The sequence below is a fragment of the Tetranychus urticae genome, chromosome 3 (genome assembly GCF_039701765.1).
Source record: "Tetranychus urticae isolate SD_2017Ah chromosome 3, NJAU_TeUrti_SD_1.0, whole genome shotgun sequence".
Taxonomy (NCBI): Eukaryota; Metazoa; Arthropoda; class Arachnida; order Trombidiformes; family Tetranychidae; genus Tetranychus; species Tetranychus urticae.
In genome coordinates this window covers 1616124-1636776 of record NC_142960.1, presented here as the reverse complement: position 1 = coordinate 1636776, position 20653 = coordinate 1616124, and the positions used below count along the sequence as shown (strand labels likewise).

Genomic DNA, 20653 nt, shown 5'->3' with positions numbered 1-20653 from the left:
GTTTAAAAGCTTCTTATGAGATTAGCTTCAATTAAGATCAGTTTTATTGAATTTCAAATTACAGTTTGAGATTATTCTCGATGATTAAGATTATCATTTCAATTTTTACGCGTTCTTTAAAAGAGTAACCTTAGCAGCAGTAAGTTGACTTCAATATTATGTGAGATGAAGTTTGCTTATGGATTAGACTTTTATTGTGTTTGTTTACTTTTCTAGAAACCAATAAGTCAATTTTCAGTGTCTAGTAATTTTAATTATTCAAGTTAATTATTATCATCTATTTAAATATGTCTGTATAAGTTGAATAGTGAAAATCTGGTGTAATGAGAAACCATTTTACCACTGACTAGGCAAGTTTGCTCCAACAAAAGAGTCTGCAAGCAGGCTTTCTTTTACCATTACTGTATCTCTATGTGTCTAAGCTGTCCTATGACACTCATTTTTGTTTCCATTTAAACATTATCTGAATGTATCCAAGTGAATGTATCTTCATTTGATTCAATTTTCCCCTATTAGTTGACTATTTATAAATTATATGTGTTTACATTAAATTGGGATAACACCCATCACCTGTGACTACCTTTGTTTACAACACACTGTAACTTGTTACAACCAAGCCTTGCCTTATCATTATCATCACCATCATTTTTTATCTTCCAACAGGCAAGAATTTATCAGTTGTGTTATAGTGTTCCTTAAATACCGGACCATTTATCACCTTTAATCGTACAATTTTTGATTTATTTATTAATCTAGGATCACGGTGAGTGGAATGACATTACTCTTTTTTCTGTGAAAAGATACATAGAGATTATATAGATGTATTGTCTCGTGGCTAAGCTTTTTCTAAAAAGCTTGAGATTCTCAATATTTAAATTTTTAATTTTCTTCCATAGATTTTTATTCTTTCGCCCTCATTCGGCCGATATTCTCAGAGAAATGTACAACACGTTTCGCGACAAAAACAGAGTTATAGTGTCTATTGATTGACAATCTTGAACTTCCACCAATCTTGAACTTCATCTCATAATTATTAATAATCGAGCCAAGCTGTCAAGACAGTTTACAAAATGTGGCACGAAGCAAGGAAGCAAGAGAAAAAAGTCCGAGGAATGATTGTCGACTACAAGAGACGGGCTGAGCGTCGTAGAGAATTTTATGAAAAGATTCGAAGAGATCCAGCTCAGTTTCTTCAGATTCATGGCTCGTCTGCCAAGATACACATGGATTCTAGTATCTCTACTGCCGCTGAAAGCTGTCTTATGCCATGGAGAGGTGATGAAAAAAATATGATTGACAGATTTGACGTAAGAGCTCATCTGGGTGAGTAAACAATTCATCAGTTTTTTATTGAAGGATTTTCTTTTTCGATTAGAGTTATAGCAGAATGCCATTGCGAAATTTCGCGAATCTCTTTAATCTAATCGAATCATTCTATCTGAATCACTTGTTGTGAAAAAGTAGAACTTTAACTCTATTGAAACATGATGATAAATTACGTTTTTTTAATTTCATTGCAGATACAATTGTATCGGAAGATACTCCATCTGTATCAACACATAATAAAAGTGACATTGAAAAGGACTTAGCCTCAGAAAAGCAAATAAATTATGAAAGATGGAGGACTTTGATTCAAAATGAATTTTTGGGGATTCCAGAATCAAAAGCTCTACACCAAATTTGGTTGGAAGAAAGGTTTGGTATGAATCAACCTTCAATGACTGAGTCTCCTACACAACAAAATGTAAATTTGAAGAAAAAATTGGCCGAAAAGAAAGCAAAAATTGGCTACAATTATGACAAACCAGAAGACAATAAAAACATCATTGTGAAAGGGGAATCCAGCTCCTCCGAGGAAGATTCAGACTCTGATGAAGAATTCGATACTACGATCAACATTGAGACATTAACCTTAGACCAAACTTCTCGGTTGAATTCAATTGGTACCAAATTTGGATTAGGAGCAGATGATTTTGTGAGTTTTGCTGAAGAAGATCTCGCTGAAGCTGAACGAATTAGGATTGCTAAAGAACTAGAGAATGAAAAGTCAATGTTTTCAGGAAGAAAATCACGCCGAGAGAGACGAGCTCTCAAGGAGAGAAGAATGCTTATTTTACGAGCCAATAATGCAGAAGAGAATGTTAAACCCATCGTTTCCCAAGGAACATCTACTGCTTCGAAAAACAAAACTGAATCTTCATCTGAATCATCAGAGTCTGAAGTAGATGAAGCTAAAATTGAATTCATTACATGTTTCGGAGGAAGCTCTGATGAAGGGGCAAATGATGAGGAACAAGTTAAGAAAGATAGTAAAAACAAATCAAACAAAAAGAAGGACCACAAAAATTCAAAAAGTACTGCTAATAAAAAACCAACATTAATTGAATTTGGACCAAGTCTTCCTCCTGAAATTGAACAAAAAATAATGTCAAAACCAAGTTTCAAGATCTCTCCTTCTAAAGGTTGGTTATTTTGTTTCGATTTCAATCAAATTCGTTCAATTTTACTCACTTTATTTGTTTTATTTCAGATATTACTCCTCCTCCAAGAAGAAGTCCTAGTGTTCGAAGAAGTCTATCTCGTTCTCCAGACTTCAGTTCTAGAAGAGAAAAATCTCGACCTAAGAGTTTCAGTCGTAGCCCTTCAATGGCGAGAAAATTCTCTCGAATGCGTGATAGAAGCAGGAATAGAAAACGAAGTCGAAGCAATAGCCATTCTCGAAGCCATAGTCGAAGTCGGAGTCGAATTTTCAACACAAGAATGCGATCATTTAGGCATAAAAGTAGAGAAAGGTAAGAATTATCATTTAAAACTAGTCATTTGTAAAAAATATGTCTAAATTATGCCAATGCTTCTCTATTAGAAGAAATTGCCGGAAAAAATCTCACTCTAAAAGTAGAAGTCAGAGCAGAAGTTGTAGTCGAAGTTTGAGCCGAAGTCGCAGTAAAAGTCGCAGTAAATCCAGGCGTGATTATCATTCATCTCGGTGAGTTATGATTAAAAATCGATAATTTTGTACCTATTTTAATGTTCAATTTTTTATTATTCTAGGAGACGTTACCGTCACGGAAGATCTTTATCTAGATCCTGTAGTCGCTCCTTCAGTAGATCTCCTAGAAGGGATCATCGTAAAAGAGGAAGAAGTCGTGATAGATCTAGAAATCGAGGTCGAAATCGGGATGGAAGCAGAAACAGAAACAGAACTAGAAGTAGAAGTAGAAGCAGAAGACGAAATAGAGGCAGAAATCGAAGCAGAAGCTTAAGTCGAAGTTGCACCAGAAGTAGAAGCAGAAGTAGGAGTAGAAGAAGAAGTAGAACTAGAAGTAGGGATAGGAGAAATAAAGACAGACTTCGAAAGAAAAGTCGAAGTCGTAGTCGAAGTTCAATCAATAAACGTAGGAGAAGAAAGAGTACAAGTAGAAGTCATAGTCGCGTGCGGGGACGTAGTCGCAGCCCTAGCCAGGGAAATTCAAAAACAAAAATTGATGTTAAACCTAAATCAACTAAAATCGATTCTGTTAATTTAGAGAAAAATAATTCACAGAAAGAAACACTAAAAAGACTCAACCCCAATCAATCCACAGTGGTTCAACGTAATGAACCTGATAATGAATCAAATCTTGAGATAAAATTGCCAGATGAATCAGCATCTAGCCAGTTTCTTCCACTTGATATACCAATGCCGAGTCAACCAGTTGAACAAAAGGAAAGTTTAGAACAAATCGAACCTCCTAAAGAAAAAATATCAAGTCCATCAGCAATGGATATTAGTCCACTTAAAGAGTCTGTAGATAATCAAGAATCAACTCTATCTAAAGATAACTCTAATGCGCCTGGTGTAACTCATGACGATAACTCGGAAGCTTCAACTTCTTTAGCTCGACAAAACTTACCTTTGAAAAGATACTATAGGCACGATTTGGTCGACGAAAGTAGCGGTCCTGAACTAGACGAAGAGGTGGATGAAGAACCACCACCCACTGAAAAACTGTAAGTTGTTGGTGTATTTTAATTGTTGCAATTTTAATCTAATATATTCTTATCTTTTGTCTTAGGAGCCCAAGAGTGGCAAACAGTGTGAATACTAGTACTTCCAAAGTCAGTAAGAATTTACTAATAAATAGAATAACCCATTGCAGTGTTTCGCGCAAAAGGATTCAAGAGTCTGGCCTTACTTCAATCATGGCCTATGGATAACCATGGATTTAAAGTTGAATTTTATGTTTATTGCAGGCAGGAAATAGTTTCAAGGCATTGACTGACAAAATGAAGAAAAAGACTCAGGCACTTATCGAACGCCAGTGTAAGTTTGATTAAATTCCCAACTTGATTATCAGACTGATAATTCTTTTGCCATCTGATTTTCTTAGACAAACTGGATAAAGCTGCCGAGCGGGAAAAGAGAGAAAAGCATGGTTCCGATAGAGAAAAAAGAGACTCTAGGCGTTATCGTCCAAGACGAAGGTAACTCTTTCTGAGATTGAATTGATAAGATTTATCAAATGGTATTTGTTTAAGTGAATTATTAAATATTTATTTTTATTTTAAATAGATCTCGCTCGCGTTCAAGAAGCAGCTCCCGCTCTGGAAAATATCATTCAAGATCACGTTCGTATTCCCGTTCATCAAGCTCGTCAAGTCGTGGATTTACTAAAAGTTTTTCAAGATCCCGATCAAGATCCTCGTCTTCCAGTTACCATTGAATATATCTTATTGGAAATGCAACAACGGCGAGCTGGATTATGGGTAATCATTTCCAAATTGTTGGAAATATTTGTGAACAATGTTCAATTATTTATATCAATCAACCAATCAATTTACTGATATTTAGAGTATTACATCTTTCATCTACATTTATACCTTGATTATAAGGACACTTTTATTAAGATCCAAATTGTCAGGAAATAAACCCTAAAACCATCTATTCAGTTCTTCATTATACGACTTTTTTCTCAAATTTTATGTTAACATTTTTGGTTTGAATGGTTTTTAGATCTCTTTTAAATTTCTTTCAATGTTCATGTAACTGATATCAAACCTCTAATCTTCCCAATATTCAACAGTCTGCAGTTTTCATAATATTTTTCCTCAGCTCAATGTATTTTGATGCTTAAAATTTAAAAATTTTAGGGTAGCAATTTATTCAACCAATTTAGTTAATAATAGCACATAAATTTAAGTATAATTGAATAACGATCGCGAGGTGATATGGTAGTCAGATGTACGAAGGCGAAACCCGAGTTTAACCTTGATCAGTGACTAGCTAAAAATACCATTTCAATCGCATATCAAGATTGAAGCAGTCAGAATCAAATGAGTGCACCACCGGATTTATGCTTTATAAATCATAATTGTATTGTATCTCAATTTGCTGATTCCAAAACAAATTATAGATTTCGATATTAAGATAATAAATCAATGTTAATAATAACTTTTAATACAGATTACCACAAACCTCAAATCCTTTTAGATTGGACATGTAATTTCAACGTGATAGCTGCAAATCTAAAATAAAGTCAATAATAAGTAATAAGTCATCAAACCGTAGTTCGTCACCAGCAAGTAAAATTTAGTCTTAATTACTGGAAAATTGCTGTATACAGGTAAAAACAGCAAGAATCAATTTATTGAATTATTTCTGTACTCCAAACAGAGACAGTGGTTCCTTTGGGCAGAGGAGGTAATTTAGGTGAACTCAATTCAGGTTTTGGTATTGTGGTTACTACTGGTTCTGGTTTGGGTTTGGGTGTCGTTGAAGTTGATGTGGTTGGTGCATGTGTCGTAAATGGTTTCTTAGTCTGATGTCTGTGTCCATGGCGTGAGCTGGGAGGATTGAATAAGCCATCAACCAAGCTTTCAATGGGTTCAAGAAGATCATCCAAAAATGAATCTAGTCCAGAAATCATATTTGATTTTGACTTGATATTTGTTTTCTTTATGATGGGTTCTGAGATTGAATTTGACTTTTTGGAAACCATTTCATCATCTTTTATAAAGAACTGTCTTGATTTAGCTCCATTCAGAGTTAAAAATGAATCAACCAGTTCTTCGGCATGATCTTCTAATGTTGGTTCAATCTTTCCAGAAATTATACGACCAGCCAAACTTAAAACTCCATTTGCATTTTTGTGAACCAAGACAGTACCACTGGTTTTAGTACCGCTGAATAAGTTACCATCATTGGATGGAATCGATTCACGGATCAATGATTGATATTCAACAGTGTATAATGAGCCTGTGGTTGAAGGTAATAAGGAAATGAGTTTACTGTCGTTTTTCAACAAATTTTCATCCCATTCTGAGCCAAGTGATGTGATTTTGATTTCTGCTGAAATGTAAACAGTTTTGAATAAAGTTAAATTGTGAGAGTCAGTTGAACCTCCTAAATTAATAGTAATAGAACCATCCAGCTTAGTTATATCGTTATTTTCCGATTGTGCACTTTTGACAACAAAATCACCAACAGATTGTTTACTTGAAGATGATTTAGTAGTAGTCAGAGTACCCATTTGAATATCTCTTGTTCCTTGTGAATCTGATGTTAAAAATATCTTCAATGGAACAGATTCAGTTGTTGAATCAGAAACCAATGAATTTAAGCTGTTAAGTATTTTTTCCGAGTTTACCTCCACTGATTGTTTTGGGTCAGAATAAACTGATTTGCCATAAGCAAATGTTGACGCTTCTTCTTCGAGTCCAGTGAAAACAGCACTGCTCAACAAATCCTGAAGGTTTCGTTCGCTCAACTTGGCTCCATAAAGTATATCAGCCCTTCAAAAGTCACAAAAATGTAAAATCATAATTTATCAATTGACTGTCTTAGTCGTTAATAGTCGTAATGAACTTACCTATTCTTGATGTAATCAACAATCTCATTTTGGCGAATAGTTGTAAAGTCGATGGCAAATGACTCGACTGACAGTAAAACTATCAACAGGAATAATTTCACGGTTATTTTCATGACTCTAAAAATTGTATTAAAATTTGCAAATATTAGTTTTCAAACGTTTCAATACTTTTTTTATTATTCAATCCCCTTTTATACAAATACTTTTTTCATTGTCTTGTTAATCTTCAATTTTTTTATTAACCACGCGCTTTTTGTAACATCCATATACAGAAAATACCGTGATTATTGTATTTTCTGGTATCAAAAATCAGAGGATATCATAAATCATACATCATTGTTGTATTGGCCTTTGAATAATTGATATATTTCAGTACATATGCAGGTAAAATGAATAATGCAAATAAATTTTAATAAAGATTATTGCAAATGAATAGAAATTTGTAAATTAAGATTTCTTTATTAATAAGTTAATTGCCATATTTGAGACCATTGAAAAATAGAGTCATAAATGAAGCTCAAGTTTTCATGAACTGGATCGTGAATGTCTCATAACAGAAGCGAGTACAACACTGAAATCGAGTCTAATTAGTCTTCAGTAAATAAACAATGAAACTGAATTATCATGGTCAAGTAAAATTTTTGAATGCACAATTCTCAATACCTTTGACCTAAGCTTTATATTTGTTTTTCCCAGAATAAATTCCAAATAATAATTGTAACAATTTTTTATCAATTTCAATAGAGATTACCCCAAACGTTGTACACAAATAGAAACCTAACTAACGAATTCACACCTTTTTAGATAGAAATGTAATTTCAACGTGATAGCTAAAAAATTACTCTTAGTTACAATTTTTTACTGACAAAATCGATTGTATTATATAAGAATCAAATCATGAACTATTCTTTACGAATTTTTGTGTGTCCTTATCATTTTTATTCAAAAAATTTACATGTTTAGGCTCCATGATGCTCATATTAGATGAAATAGTTGCACCAGATATCAATTCAGTAGCCAAGAATATCATGATGATAATATTATACTCAATTCGGAACCAGAAACCTGAAAATATTTTCGATTTACTCATCTATTTAAGTGAAATTATTATAATCAACTACAATTTGCTAACTTGACTTGTTTATTGGTTTACTTGGAGATGGGATTCAATCGCTCCTCTTGAATCTTCATCCAATGTGTGAATGAATTCCTCAAGAAAAAAACTTTTCTTATGTTTAAAAAGCACAAATTCGTATCCAATTGCCAAATGCGATATATTATTATATATATTTTATTATTAAAAAGAATGGAATAAGTAATTATTCAATTGTATGCAAATTTAATAAGCTATCAAAGCATAGTTGGTCAAGGACCGAGTAAAATTTAGTCTTAATTACTAGAAAATTACTGTATAGAGAAAAGAACAGAAAGAATTAATTTATTGAATTATTTCTGTACTCCAAACAGAGACAGTGGTTCCTTTGGGCAGAGGAGGTAATTTAGGTGAACTCAATTCAGGGAAAGCTGGTTTTGGTGTAGTTACTACTGGTTCTGGTTTGGGTTCGGGTGTCGTTGAAGTTGATGTGGATGGTGCTTGTGTTGTTGTTGGTTTCCACCCATGTCTATGTCCATGTCTGTGTCCATGGTGTGAGCCGAACAAGCGATTAAAGAACCTAGAAAGGCCTCCAAAACAAATGAAATTTGATTTTGAAAGAGTTGATTTCTTCATGTTAGGGTCTGAGATTAAATTTGATTTTTTATAAACCATTCCATCGTCTTTTATGAAAAACTGTCTTGATTTAGCTCCATTCAGAGTTAAAAATTTATCAACCAGTTCTTCAGCATGATCTTCCAATGTTGGTTCAATTTTTCCAGAAATTATTCGACCAGATAGACTTAAAACTCCATTTGGATTTTTGTGAACCAAGACAGTACCACTGGTTTTAGTACCGCTGAACAAGTTACCATCATTGGATGGAATCGATTCACGGATCAATGATTGATATTCAACAGTGTATAATGAGCCTGTGGTTGAAGGTAATAAGGAAACGAGTTTACCGTCGTTTTTCAACAAATTTTCATCCCATTCTGAGCCAAGTGAAGTGATTTTAATTTCTGCTGAAATGTAAACAGTTTTGAATTTAGGTTTAAATCTTTTAATTCCAAGTTTTTTCAGCTCTCTACCAACAGTAAATCTACTCACTTGAGCTGAACCAAGAAAATTCAGTCGATTCGCGATCATTTGGTTCGATAAAACTGGGTTATGTTGAGCAATTCGACCAAGGCGCCGCCTAGCGGTAACATCTAATTTAGTATTACGTCCTGAACCTTTGACTCTATCCATTGATTGACCATTCATTAACCTTTTTTTCACTCGAATTACAGTTCTTGGACTAACATCCGTCAATTTGGCACATTTTTCAATATTATTAGTTATATTTTTCAATACAAAAGAAACTTCCAATCTTTTTGCACAATTTTTATTCAAATTAGCCATTTTTAGGTTAAATATCTAAACTAATATGCTTAATTTACCCTCCAAAATCTCTGTATATACTCCTTAATGATCCATGATCAAGATCTAAAAATTAAATTAAGATACTTCAAAGAGTATCAAATCCTTAACATGATTTGTGAAAGAAGAAGAAGTGACAGTTTTTTTGCTCCATACTGTATTATATAAGAATAAAATTATATCATGAAATTCCCATAGAAAGGATTTTCCAACATGCGAAAAAAATAATAAACGAATCATTCTTCACTTGTTTACAACATTGTAAGCCCAAAAATCATGACCCAAATGTGCTAATGGAAAGTTTTTAAATTTAATTAGATTATTAATTAGTAAAGATTTAAATTGGGGGAAAAATGGTGAATGTATAATAGTTGGTGCCATCCTCGTGATATCGAGGCTGAAAATTTTAAGGCTAATGGCCAATATCAAGAGAACTGTTGTCAAATTGTTAAAAGTTTTCAATCTAATATGTGTACCAACAATTGCATTGACAAATATTAAGTTCTCGCTCTTTAACTCTAATGGTCACAGAAAGCGATCGATGCAACTGCAAATCAAACTAATTTGTTGACAGAAAATAGAGAATTATATTTCGCAAAATAAATGCATTTTCTGTTTGGCCATCAAAAGTTACAAGAAATGAGTTTCATTTAAAAATCTGCTTTCATAATTGCACAAAAAGCGTTACAAGTTTCAACTCGAAAACAATCCATCAGAGAAATCTTTAAATCCACCAAAACATTTCATTTTTCATGTTCCTACAAACAGAGTACACGAATTTGAAAGAAATCAATTTTTACCCGTTTTTGCCCGTTTGTGTCAATTTGTGCGTAAATGTGAAAATTGTGTCTTTTTAGTAACAACCAGCATTTCTCATATCAAATTTGCAGTATGAAGTGTGGCTTTAATTCATCTATCTTAATGTTTTTCATTAACAAAAACCCTTTTTTCAGACATATGAATTGGACGGTAGATAAATGAACTGATAGTTACATAATTAAAAAAGTTAATAACAAATTATCTGAAATGTAACATTTTATCGATTCACCAGAATTCAATTGTTACTCTTTTTTATCCATTCTGACATCTTCCTTGATTTCAATGTAAGAAGAGATCAATCGGTAGATTTTTCGAGAGAAATGATAAAATCCAACTCTGAGAAAAGAGATGACAGAATTGTGATCAGGGAATAATGAACAAACCCATCATTCAGATTGATTAAAGATAAATAAGAAGTGATATCTAACACTAGAATCTATTTGTATTAATAATAATGTTTCTTTACTTTAGGAAGATCAAAATTTATTTTATTTTGAAAGATATAATAAATAAAATTCAATGTCAGATCACTTAACAATATTTGATTTTAACACCAATTTTAGAGTTTTTTCATCAACATTTAAAAAAGAATGCAAAAAGGTAATAATTTAATTGCTTGCAAATTTAATTAATTATTAATCCATGTCTTGAGCGAGTAAAAATTTAGTCTTAATTACTGAAAGATTGCTGTATACAGAAAAGAACAGAAAGATTCAATTTATTGAATTATTTTTGTACTCCAAACAGAAACAGTGGTTCCTTTGGGCAGAGGAGGTAATTCAGGTTCAGTCAATTCAGAGAAAGTTGGTTCCGAAGTTGTTGTCACCTCTTCTTGTTCAACAGGAGTTTCCGTTGTCGGTGCAATGGTTAATCTTTCTGGTTCAGGTGTCTGTGTAGTTACTTTTTCAGGTTGACGAGTTGTTATTACCAAAGGTGTTGGTGGTGATGGTGAAGTTGATGGTTTTGAAGTTGTACTAACAACTACTGGCTCTGGTTTAGGCTTTTGTGTTGATGGGCTTGGTGCTTGGGTTGTAGATCTAACTGGTTGTTTAGATGGTTCATCAAAATTTCTCCAATGCCATTCATATCTGTAGTCGTAATTATAATGGTAGTCATATCGCCATCCTGGCTGGTTTGACCATGCATCTGATTGCCATGAATATGGATCTTCTCTATGGTTTTCGTGCCACCTTCTTGAATCATGATTCCGGCGATAACCATGATTTGATTGAGATCTACTATTTTCATTATGGTGTGACTTATGACCGCGATATAAATAACCCAAATAATCAAACAATGCACTTCCACCAGAAATCAAATTTGATTTTGACTTGATATCTGATTTCTTTATGTTGGGCTCTGCGATTGAATTTGACTTTTTGGAAACCATTTCATCATCTTTTATAAAGAACTGTCTTGATTTAGCTCCATTCAGAGTTAAAAATGAATCAACCAGTTCTTCAGCATGATCTTCCAATGTTGGTTCAATTTTTCCAGAAATTATTCGACCAGATAGACTTAAAACTCCATTTGGATTTTTGTGAACCAAGACAGTACCACTGGTTTTAGTACCGCTGAACAAATTACCATCATTGGATGGAATCGTTTCACGGATTAATGATTGATAGTCAACAGTGTATAAGGAACCTGTGGTTGACGATAATAAGGAAATGAGTTTACTGTCGTTTTTCAACAAATTTTCATCCCATTCTGAGCCAAGTGATGTGATTTTGATTTCTGCTGAAATGTAAACAGTTTTGAATAAAGTTAAATTGTGAGAGTCAGTTGAACCTCCTAAATTAATAGTAATAGAACCATCCAGCTTAGTTATATCGTTATTTTCCGATTGTACACTTGTGACAACAAAATCACCAACAGATTGTTTACTTGAAGATGATTTAGTAGTAGTAAGAGTACCCATTTGAATATCTGTTGTTCCTTGTGAATCTGAAGTTAAAAATATCTTCAATGGAACAGATTCAGTTGTTGAATCGGAAACCAGTGCAGTTAATCCGGTTAGTAAGTCTTTTGGGTTAACCTCAACATCGGGTATAACTTCAGAGCCGACTGATTTGCCATAAGCAAATGTTAATGCTTCCTCTTCGAGTCCGGTGAAAACAGCACTGCTCAACAAATCCTGAAGGTTTCGTTCACTCAACTTGGCTCCATAAAGTACATCAGCCCTTCAAATGTCACAAAGTGTAAAATCATTATTTATCAATAGACTGACGTATAAAAGTCACAATGAACTTACCTATTCTTGATGTAATCAACAATCTCTTTTTGGCCAATAGTTGTAAAGTCGATGGCAAATGCCTCGACTGACAACAAGACTATCAACAGGAATAATTTCACGGTCATTTTCATGACTCTAAAAACTGTTTTCAAATTCGCAAATAATAGTTTTCAATTGTCTTATACAATAACTGTTTGCATTGTCAATCCTTTTTATACTAATATATTTTGTCATTGTCTTATTAATCTTCAAATTTTTCATTAATCACGCGCTTTTTATAACATCCTTATTCAGTGATTCATAAAATACCGTTATGATTGTATTTTCTAGAATAAAAATCATATAACATATCTACATCATTGTTGTATTGTATCGTATTGGTCTTTGAAACAATTGATATATATCAATACATATTGATAAAATGAATAATAATAAAAATTTAATAAAGATTGTTACAAAAAAGACAGTTAAATATAAAGATCAACTCAAATCATAAGTTGATTTGTTATACCAGTATGCAGTCAAATTAACGCACTTGATTCTTACCCAAGTCAACTTTAACCACCATGTGTTGATTGGTTTAAAACCTTTGACAGTTAAATAGCTTTAGCACTTAAAAACCACAACAAATTTAAGTAAAATTTCCCCAACAATTAGTCTTAAATAATATCCACCAGCAACAACAAAACTTTCCCCAGTTATGTAGGATGCATCATCCGAACACAAAAATGAAACAAGTGAAACAACTTCCACAGGTTTGCCGATTCTGGTGAAATGAAAAGACGAACCAAGAAGGACCGTTTAACTAACTTAATAAGCACCGATTAAAGGCAGTGGTACAAATTGACTTCTATTGATGAAATGTAGATGATTGAGCCACCTCTAAAGTAAAAGATTGAGAAGCTAGAATATCGTTCAGAAAGTAATTCTGGAAACTTTTCGAAATTACCCCTTTTTCCATGTGTGGAGTTACCGTTTTAGTTGATAGAAGTTCGGATTTAACATTGCTTTCAAATATCTAGAAGTTGAGAAGAGAGTTGATGGATTAGTTGAGAAAATTACTGTCCCTGATTTTTCGATTCGTCAACTGCCTTGTTCATATTTTACTTTCTCTGACAGCTAATGACCTCTGAACCACCTTCCTGGCCAAGTCTGCGACTTATTTCCAATCCAATTCTTGACATTCAAGTTGCGATTGTTAGATAATAGTGATAAAAAAATAAATAAATTTAACAAAAGATATGAAAGTGAGTACATATATTGAGTGCTTTTGAAACAAAGATTAAAAACTCACCCATCAGTTGAAGCAGAAACAATTGCTACTTTTCCTTTAAGTTCGTCACTTTTGATGGTAGACATCAGCATCCTGGAGTGTCCTAATAACATTGACTGTGAAATTAATTTTCATTCTTGAAATATCGAGGCTCAAAATTCTAAGGCAGTAGTAAGGTCTATGCCTAAGAAAAGAGGCGGTCATGCCTCGAGCACGAAAAGTAGAAAATAAGGGGAAAAAGGAGAAAACAATAAAAACAGCCAATAAGCATAGAAATACTTTATTAAATATATTTTTTTGAAACAAAATTGTATTTTTTTACAAGTTTAAGTTGCTTCTTGCCAGCCATAATTTCAACAGCTTTTTTAATGCTGTTTTCGACACACTTGCGCTCGTGAGGTTTTTGTGTTCCACAAGCTATATTAGCATACTTAATGTTTAAATTTTTAGCGATAATTTACACTTAATTAACACTTCAAGGGCTGACTTCTGGGATGATGAAAGGATCGTATACGATCATTTTATATGATGTATCGCGGTATATAATGACCAAGCGACAATGCGCGCCTCCAACTTTGATTCCATTCCAACTAGAGGTTATTACCAATAATTTCTCTCCATTTTTTGTACACTTCCGGGCTACTTTCACCACAGTTGAAGGTGTACAATACACTCCCAATTCAGATCCACCAGATGCAGCACCATAGATTTTTGACATTTTCAAGTTCGTGCAACTACAGAATTTCGTTAGCAAGGAAAACTTTGAATCAGTTTTAATGATAGTATATAAAAATTTACATAAAAGAGATAACACTGATAAAAAGTAAAGGGCTTCGGAGTAAATATCTCTACCTTCTTTCACTATGAAATTGAACTTTTTGAAGGGAAGGTGCTTTCTTGGGCACAACATTACAATTTAGGATAGCTGAGGAAGAAGTGATATCTCTAAGGATAGACATGATGACTAGATAAGTTCGAGGTATGTAAATCGAATACCTTAGTGACGCAAAGTACAACATATTTATACCCCAATATTAATCAGTTTATGGTTTAATCAGTTCAACTTTAAAGTGATTTGGTTCCCTAAACTCAAGGAGTATTTTCTTCTTCATGTCCTTTGAAAAGTGCGAGTTGTGTTTTGCGATCAACCAAAATTATCTGATAATCAGTCAGTTTTTGTTGTATTAAATATAGAGTATTCATATTCATCGGATCGGAATTGAATTTAATTCATCTTTCTGAATTTTTCTGAAATTCAATTCAATGGCAGATGGTAAGTGATCTGTAAGTGTACAGATATTTGATTTAACCAGAGTCTTTTCATTAATGTTTAAAAATAACGCAAAAGGCAGTTATTTGATTGCTTGCAAAAATTAATCATTTATTATTAATTCATGATTGGCCAAGGCGCGAGTTAAAATTTAGTCTTGATTACTGGAAGATTGCTGTATACAGAAAAGAACAGAAAGATTCAATTTATTGAATTATTTTTGCACTCCAGACAGAGACAGTGGTTCCTTTGGGTAGTGGAGGTAATTCAGGTTCAGTCAACTCAGAGAAGGTTGATTTTGAAGTTGTTTCAGGTTGACTAGTTGTTATTACCGGAGGCGCTGTCGAGGGTTTTGAAGTTGTACTAACAACTACTGACTCTGGTTTGGGTTTTTGGGTTGATGGACTTGGTGCTTGGGTTGTAGATTTTACTGGTTGTTCAGATGGTTTATTCAAATTTTCCTGAGTCTTTTGATTTTCGTAGTCGTAATCATAATGGATACCATATCGCCCTCCTTGACGCCGACTTGAACCATAATCCGATTGAGATCTACTATTTTCATCATAGCCTGGCTTAGAACCGCGATATGGGATGCCATAACTATAGCGCATTGATTTTGACTTGATATCTGATTTCTTTATGTTGGGGTCTGAGATTGAATTTGACTTTTTGCTAAAAATTTCATCATCTTTTAAAAAACACTGTCTTGATTTAGCTCCATTCAGAGTTAAAAATGAATCAACCAGTTCTTCCGCTCGATCTTGCGATGTTGGCTCAATTTTTCCAGAAATTATTCGACCAGATAGACTTAAAACTCCATTTGGATTTTTGTGAACCAAAACAGTACCACTGGTTTTAGTACCGGCAAATAAAGCACCGTCATTGGATGGAATTGACTCACGGATTAATGATTGATAGTCAACAGTGTATAATGATCCTGTGGTTGAAGGTAATAAGGAAATGAGTTTACCGTCATTTTTCAACAAATTTTCATCCCATTCTGAGCCAAGTGAAGTGATTTTAATTTCTGCTGAAATGTAAACAGTTTTGAATAAAGTTAAATTGTGAGAGTCGGTTGAACCTCCTAAATTAATAGTAATAGAACCATCCAGCTTAGTTATATCGTTATTTACCGATTGTACACCTGTGACAACAAAGTCACCAACAGATTGTTTACTCGACGACGACTTAGTAGTAGTAAGTGTACCCATTTGAATGTCTGTTGTTCCTTGTGAATCTGAAGTCAAAAATATCTTCAATGGAACAGATTCAGTTGTTGAGTCGGAAACCAATCGGTTGAGTAAATCTTTCGGGTTAACTTTGACATCGTGCATTTGTTCAGAGTCAACTGATTTGCCATAAGCAAATGTTGATGCTTCCTCTTCGAGTCCAATGAAAACAGCACTGCTCATCAAATCCTGAAGGTTTCGTTCACTCAACTTGGATCCATAGTTTATGTCAGCCCTTCAATTTCACAAAAATGTAAAAGTATTGTTTAACAATAAACTGTACAATAGTAATTGTAATAAACTTACCTATTCTTGATGTAATCAACAATCTCTTTTTGGCCAATAGTTGTTAAGTCAATGGCAAATGATTCGACTGACAACAAGACAATCAACAGGAATGTTAATTTCACTGTCATTTTCAAGACTTTAAAAGTTGTGTTAAATTCGCAAACAATAGTTAGAGTTGTTCACTGCAATAACTGTTTTTACTGTCGATCCTTTTTATACTAACATTTTGCATTGTCTTAATAATCTTCCAATTTTTTATTAATCACGCGCTTTCGTAACATCCAAGTTCAGTGATTCAGAAATTATCGTTATAATTGTATCTTCTAGAATAAAATCAAAGGATATCATAAATCATATAATATTACCTAAATATTTGTTGTATTATATCGTATTGGCCTTTGAACAATTGATAAATCTCAGTACACATAGATAATAAAAATAAATTTCAATAAAGATAATTACAAAAAGACGTTTAAAAAGCAAGATCAACTCAAATTATGAATTTGGCATCATTCGATCCATTTCTTCATTGATTCCTTCATTTTCCCATAAAGCACGACTGAATTTTGTTTTTGTTATTCCAGAGCATATACAGTTTACTCTAATATTACTTGACGCCGTTTCATTAGCGATAGCTTTCGTTAAACCAAGAAGAGCCGTTTTACTGACTGAATAAGCACCTATGCGGAGAAACTTTGAGACAAGTTATTTGTACAATTTTTTCTTTTTTCTCAGGAATTATATTCTCAATAGACTTGAAATTTTCGGGAAATGATAATAATAGACATTAGCAGCATTAGAGACGAAATAATCGATTGTTCCTTTCTCTTTGATTGTCTATTCAAAATGAAAATTTAATGTTAGAAAGAATGTGAATGATTACCCATTTCGTTGACTTATCAATCAAAATCAATTAAGTGCTTTCGATCTTTCTCTTTTAGAAACATGGTAAACAGTTCCAAATAAATTTAACGAAAGATAAGTACGAAAGCAAGTACACATGTTGAGTGCTTTTGTAACAAGATTGCAAAACTCACCCATCAGTTGAACCAGTAACAATTGCTACTTTTTCGTTAAGTTTGTTACTTTGGATGATCGACATTAGCCTTCTGCCGTTTCCTAAAAACAATGACTGTGAAATTAACTTCTGACAACATTTTGATGAAAAGAAAAGAAAGTCAATCTAATTTAAATCGATCAGAGAAATCTATAAATCACACGATTGGATCATTTTCATGTCGCTGCAAACCAACAGAGTCTGAATTTGAAATAAACTAATTTTTACCCGTTTTTGCCCATTTGTGTCAATTAAATAAATGTGAAAATTGTGTCTTCTCAGTAACGTCCAGCATTTCTTCGACCAAACTTTCAGTATGGAGTGTGGCTTTACTTCGTCTATCACAGACGAAAATCCGTTATCCATTCTGGGATCTTCCTTGATTTACATGTAAGAAGAAATCAATTGGTAGATTTTTCGAAAGATACGATAAGATTCAGTTCTGGGAGAAGAGATGATCAGGAAATACTGAACAAATCCGTGATTGATTAAAGATGAATAAGAATTGATCTAACATAAGAATCTATTTTTAATAATGATTTTTAAAGATGAAAATTTATTTCATTGTGGAAGATGAATAAATTTAATGTCAAGTCACTTACAGATATTTGATTCAACCACCAATTTCAGAGTCTCATCATTAATGTTTGAAAAAGAATGCAAAAAGGTAAGTATTTAATTTCTTGCAAATTTAATTAATTATTAATCCATGCTTGATTAAGGAGCGACTAAAAATTTAACCTTAATTACTGGAAGATTGCTGTATGCAGAAAAGAACAGAAAGATTCAATTTATTGAATTATTTTTGTACTCCAGACAGAGACAGTGGTTCCTTTGGGTAGTGGAGGTAATTCAGGTTCAGTCAATTCAGAGAAGGTTGATTTTGAAGTTGTTTCAGGTTGACTAGTTGTTATTACCAAAGGCGCTGTCGAGGGGTTTGAAGTTGTACTATCAACTAACAGGAATACTTTCACGGTCATTTTCATGACTCTGTAAGTTTTATTAAAATTACCAAACAATAGTTTTCAATATTTTGTCATTGTCTCAATAATCTTCAAATTTTCTACTAATCACACGCTTTTTGTAACATCCAAGTTCAAAAAATATCGTTATGAATGTATTTTCTAGAATAAAAATTATTATTTACATTATTGTTGTCTTGTATCGTATTGGCCTTTGAACAATTGATAAATTTCAGTACATATAGATAAAACGAATAATAAAAATAAATTTTAATAAAGATTATTACAAAAAAGACATTTAAATATAAAGATCAACTCAAATAATGAATTTCTATTGATTTAATAAGCTAAGTATGTAGTCAAATCAGCGCATTCGATTAGTAGTTCAATCAAATTTGCATTTAACCATCATGTTTTGATTCGTAGACATTGGTTTAAATTTTTCTAACTTTTCCTATCTTTGACAGCTACCGCAATTAATAAAACGCAACAAATTAAGTAAAATTTTAAAGTCTTGAATAATATCCACCAGCAACAACAAAACTTTCCCCAGTTATGTAGGATGCATCATCCGAACACAAGAATGAAACGAGTGAAGCAACTTCCTCAGGTTTTCCGATTCTGTAGAAATAAAAATATGGAATTATTTATTTGAAAAATAAGTTATTCGACAAAGTGGTTCACTAGATATTCACCTGTGCATTGGGATCATTCGATTCATTTCTTCATTGATTCCCTCATTTTCCCATAAAGCACGACTAAATTTTGTTTTTATTATACCAGGACATATACAGTTTACTCTGATATTACTTGCCGCCGTTTCATTAGCGACAGCTTTTGTTAAACCAAGAAGAGCCGTTTTACTGACTGAATAAGCACCGATTAAAGGTAGTGGTTGATAGCCTCCTATTGATGAAATGTAGATGATTGAGCCACCTCTAAAGTAAAAGATTGAGACATTATAATATTGATCAGGAATAAATTCAGAGAATATTTCGAAATTACCCCCTTTTTTCCATGTGTGGAGCTACCGCTTTAGTTAATAAAAATGCAGATTTAACATTAACTTCAAATATCTAGAAGTTGAGAAGAGAGTTGAGAGTTGAGAGATTAGTTAAGAAAATTGCTGTCAATTTTTTCAAATTTAATCGTACCTTATCCCAAGCACCTTCCCCAGTCTGAAAAAAAGATGAATCAATATTAAAAATCTAATCGACACATAACTACATGACAGTAATAGATTGTTTAATATAAAAAAGATATTTCACCTCAAGAATCGGCATCATAACTGGATTAATAGCAGCATTAGAGACGAAATAATCGATTGCTCCTTTCTCTTTGATTGTCTATCCAAAATAAAAATTGAATGTTACAAGAAATGTGAATGATTGCCCATTTCAATGACTTACAAAATCAATCAAGTGCTTTCGATCTTCCTCTTTAGAAACATGGCAAACAGTTCCAAGGACATCAAGTCCCTGATTTTTCAATTTGTCAACTGCCTTGTTCACATTTTCCTTTCTCCGACTGCTAATGATCACTGAAGCACCTTCCTGGCCAAGTCTGCGACTTATTTCCAATCCAATTCTTGACATTCAAGTTGCGATTGTTAGATAATAGTGATCAAAAAAAGAAATAAATTCAAGCAAAGATATCAAAATGAGTACATGTATTGAGCACTTTAAAAAAAAGATAAAAAACTCACCCATCAGTTGAAGCAGTAACAATTGCTACTTTTCCTTTAAGTTTGTCACTTTTGATAGAAGACATCAGCCTCCTGGAGTGTCCTAAAAACAATGATTGTGAAATTAACTTCTGCCACATTTTGATGAAAAGAGAAGAAAAAAAGTCAATCTAATATAAATAATACTATAACAATATAAATAAATACAGAGATGGACTATGCACCTGAAATTACCTTAAAACACTATTTCTGCAAATTGTTTACCTCAAAGTTAACAGATTAGTCAATAGAAGTCGCTTCAGTAGTCCGATTTTTTCAGCTAACAAGTTTTGTAAGAAGCTGAATTAGAGTTCAAAAGATGAATAAACGAAGTTGATTAACTTGTCAACGCCACTACAGCTTCAACTCTAACATCTATACAATACCCGAAATTATGAACTGTTATCAAACACGAAGATTAGTTCAAAAGCCC

At 32.9% G+C, this 20653-nt stretch overlaps 5 protein-coding genes across 8 annotated transcripts; 1 reads left to right on the top strand and 4 right to left on the bottom strand.

Moving 5' to 3' along the window:
* The first annotated feature begins 145 nt into the window (after nt 1-145).
* Nucleotides 146-4928, top strand: LOC107365935 (uncharacterized). 4 transcript variants are annotated; one of them, XM_015933512.3, is made up of 11 exons: nt 146-350; nt 664-763; nt 897-1323; nt 1521-2462; nt 2531-2792; nt 2864-2986; nt 3052-3990; nt 4056-4098; nt 4234-4303; nt 4371-4464; nt 4553-4928. In XM_015933512.3, the coding sequence occupies exons 3-11, from the start codon at nt 1071-1073 to the stop codon at nt 4701-4703; spliced, it is 2877 nt and encodes a 958-aa protein (XP_015788998.2). In that variant the 5' UTR covers nt 146-350; nt 664-763; nt 897-1070; the 3' UTR covers nt 4704-4928. The 4 variants fall into 4 exon arrangements, 2 of the variants coding, with proteins under 2 accessions (XP_015788998.2, XP_015788999.2); XR_003082914.2 differs by having other exon boundaries at nt 172-350; nt 4056-4102; XM_015933513.3 differs by having other exon boundaries at nt 185-350; nt 2867-2986.
* A 474-nt stretch (nt 4929-5402) lies between these two features.
* LOC107365936 (uncharacterized) lies at nt 5403-7027 on the bottom strand. Its single transcript, XM_015933515.3, has 2 exons — nt 6849-7027; nt 5403-6771 (listed from the first exon to the last, which is right to left on the bottom strand). Exons 1-2 carry the CDS (start codon nt 6959-6961, stop codon nt 5625-5627), a joined length of 1260 nt encoding a protein of 419 aa, XP_015789001.2. The 5' UTR covers nt 6962-7027; the 3' UTR covers nt 5403-5624.
* Nucleotides 7028-10789: 3762 nt separating this feature from the next.
* LOC107365976 (uncharacterized) lies at nt 10790-12597 on the bottom strand. The gene is made up of 2 exons (XM_015933557.3): nt 12437-12597; nt 10790-12365 (listed from the first exon to the last, which is right to left on the bottom strand). Exons 1-2 carry the CDS (start codon nt 12547-12549, stop codon nt 10901-10903), a joined length of 1578 nt encoding a protein of 525 aa, XP_015789043.2. The 5' UTR covers nt 12550-12597; the 3' UTR covers nt 10790-10900.
* Nucleotides 12598-15043: 2446 nt separating this feature from the next.
* On the bottom strand, nt 15044-16676 carry LOC149093146 (uncharacterized). The gene is made up of 2 exons (XM_089268684.1): nt 16497-16676; nt 15044-16425 (listed from the first exon to the last, which is right to left on the bottom strand). Exons 1-2 carry the CDS (start codon nt 16604-16606, stop codon nt 15168-15170), a joined length of 1368 nt encoding a protein of 455 aa, XP_089124810.1. The 5' UTR covers nt 16607-16676; the 3' UTR covers nt 15044-15167.
* Nucleotides 16677-18743: 2067 nt separating this feature from the next.
* Dhrs4 (Dehydrogenase/reductase 4) lies at nt 18744-20415 on the bottom strand. The gene is made up of 7 exons (XM_015933573.3): nt 20203-20415; nt 19907-20084; nt 19766-19843; nt 19652-19675; nt 19503-19573; nt 19193-19435; nt 18744-19118 (listed from the first exon to the last, which is right to left on the bottom strand). The coding sequence occupies exons 1-7, from the start codon at nt 20319-20321 to the stop codon at nt 19004-19006; spliced, it is 828 nt and encodes a 275-aa protein (XP_015789059.2). The 5' UTR covers nt 20322-20415; the 3' UTR covers nt 18744-19003.
* Between the last annotated feature and the right edge of the window lie 238 nt (nt 20416-20653).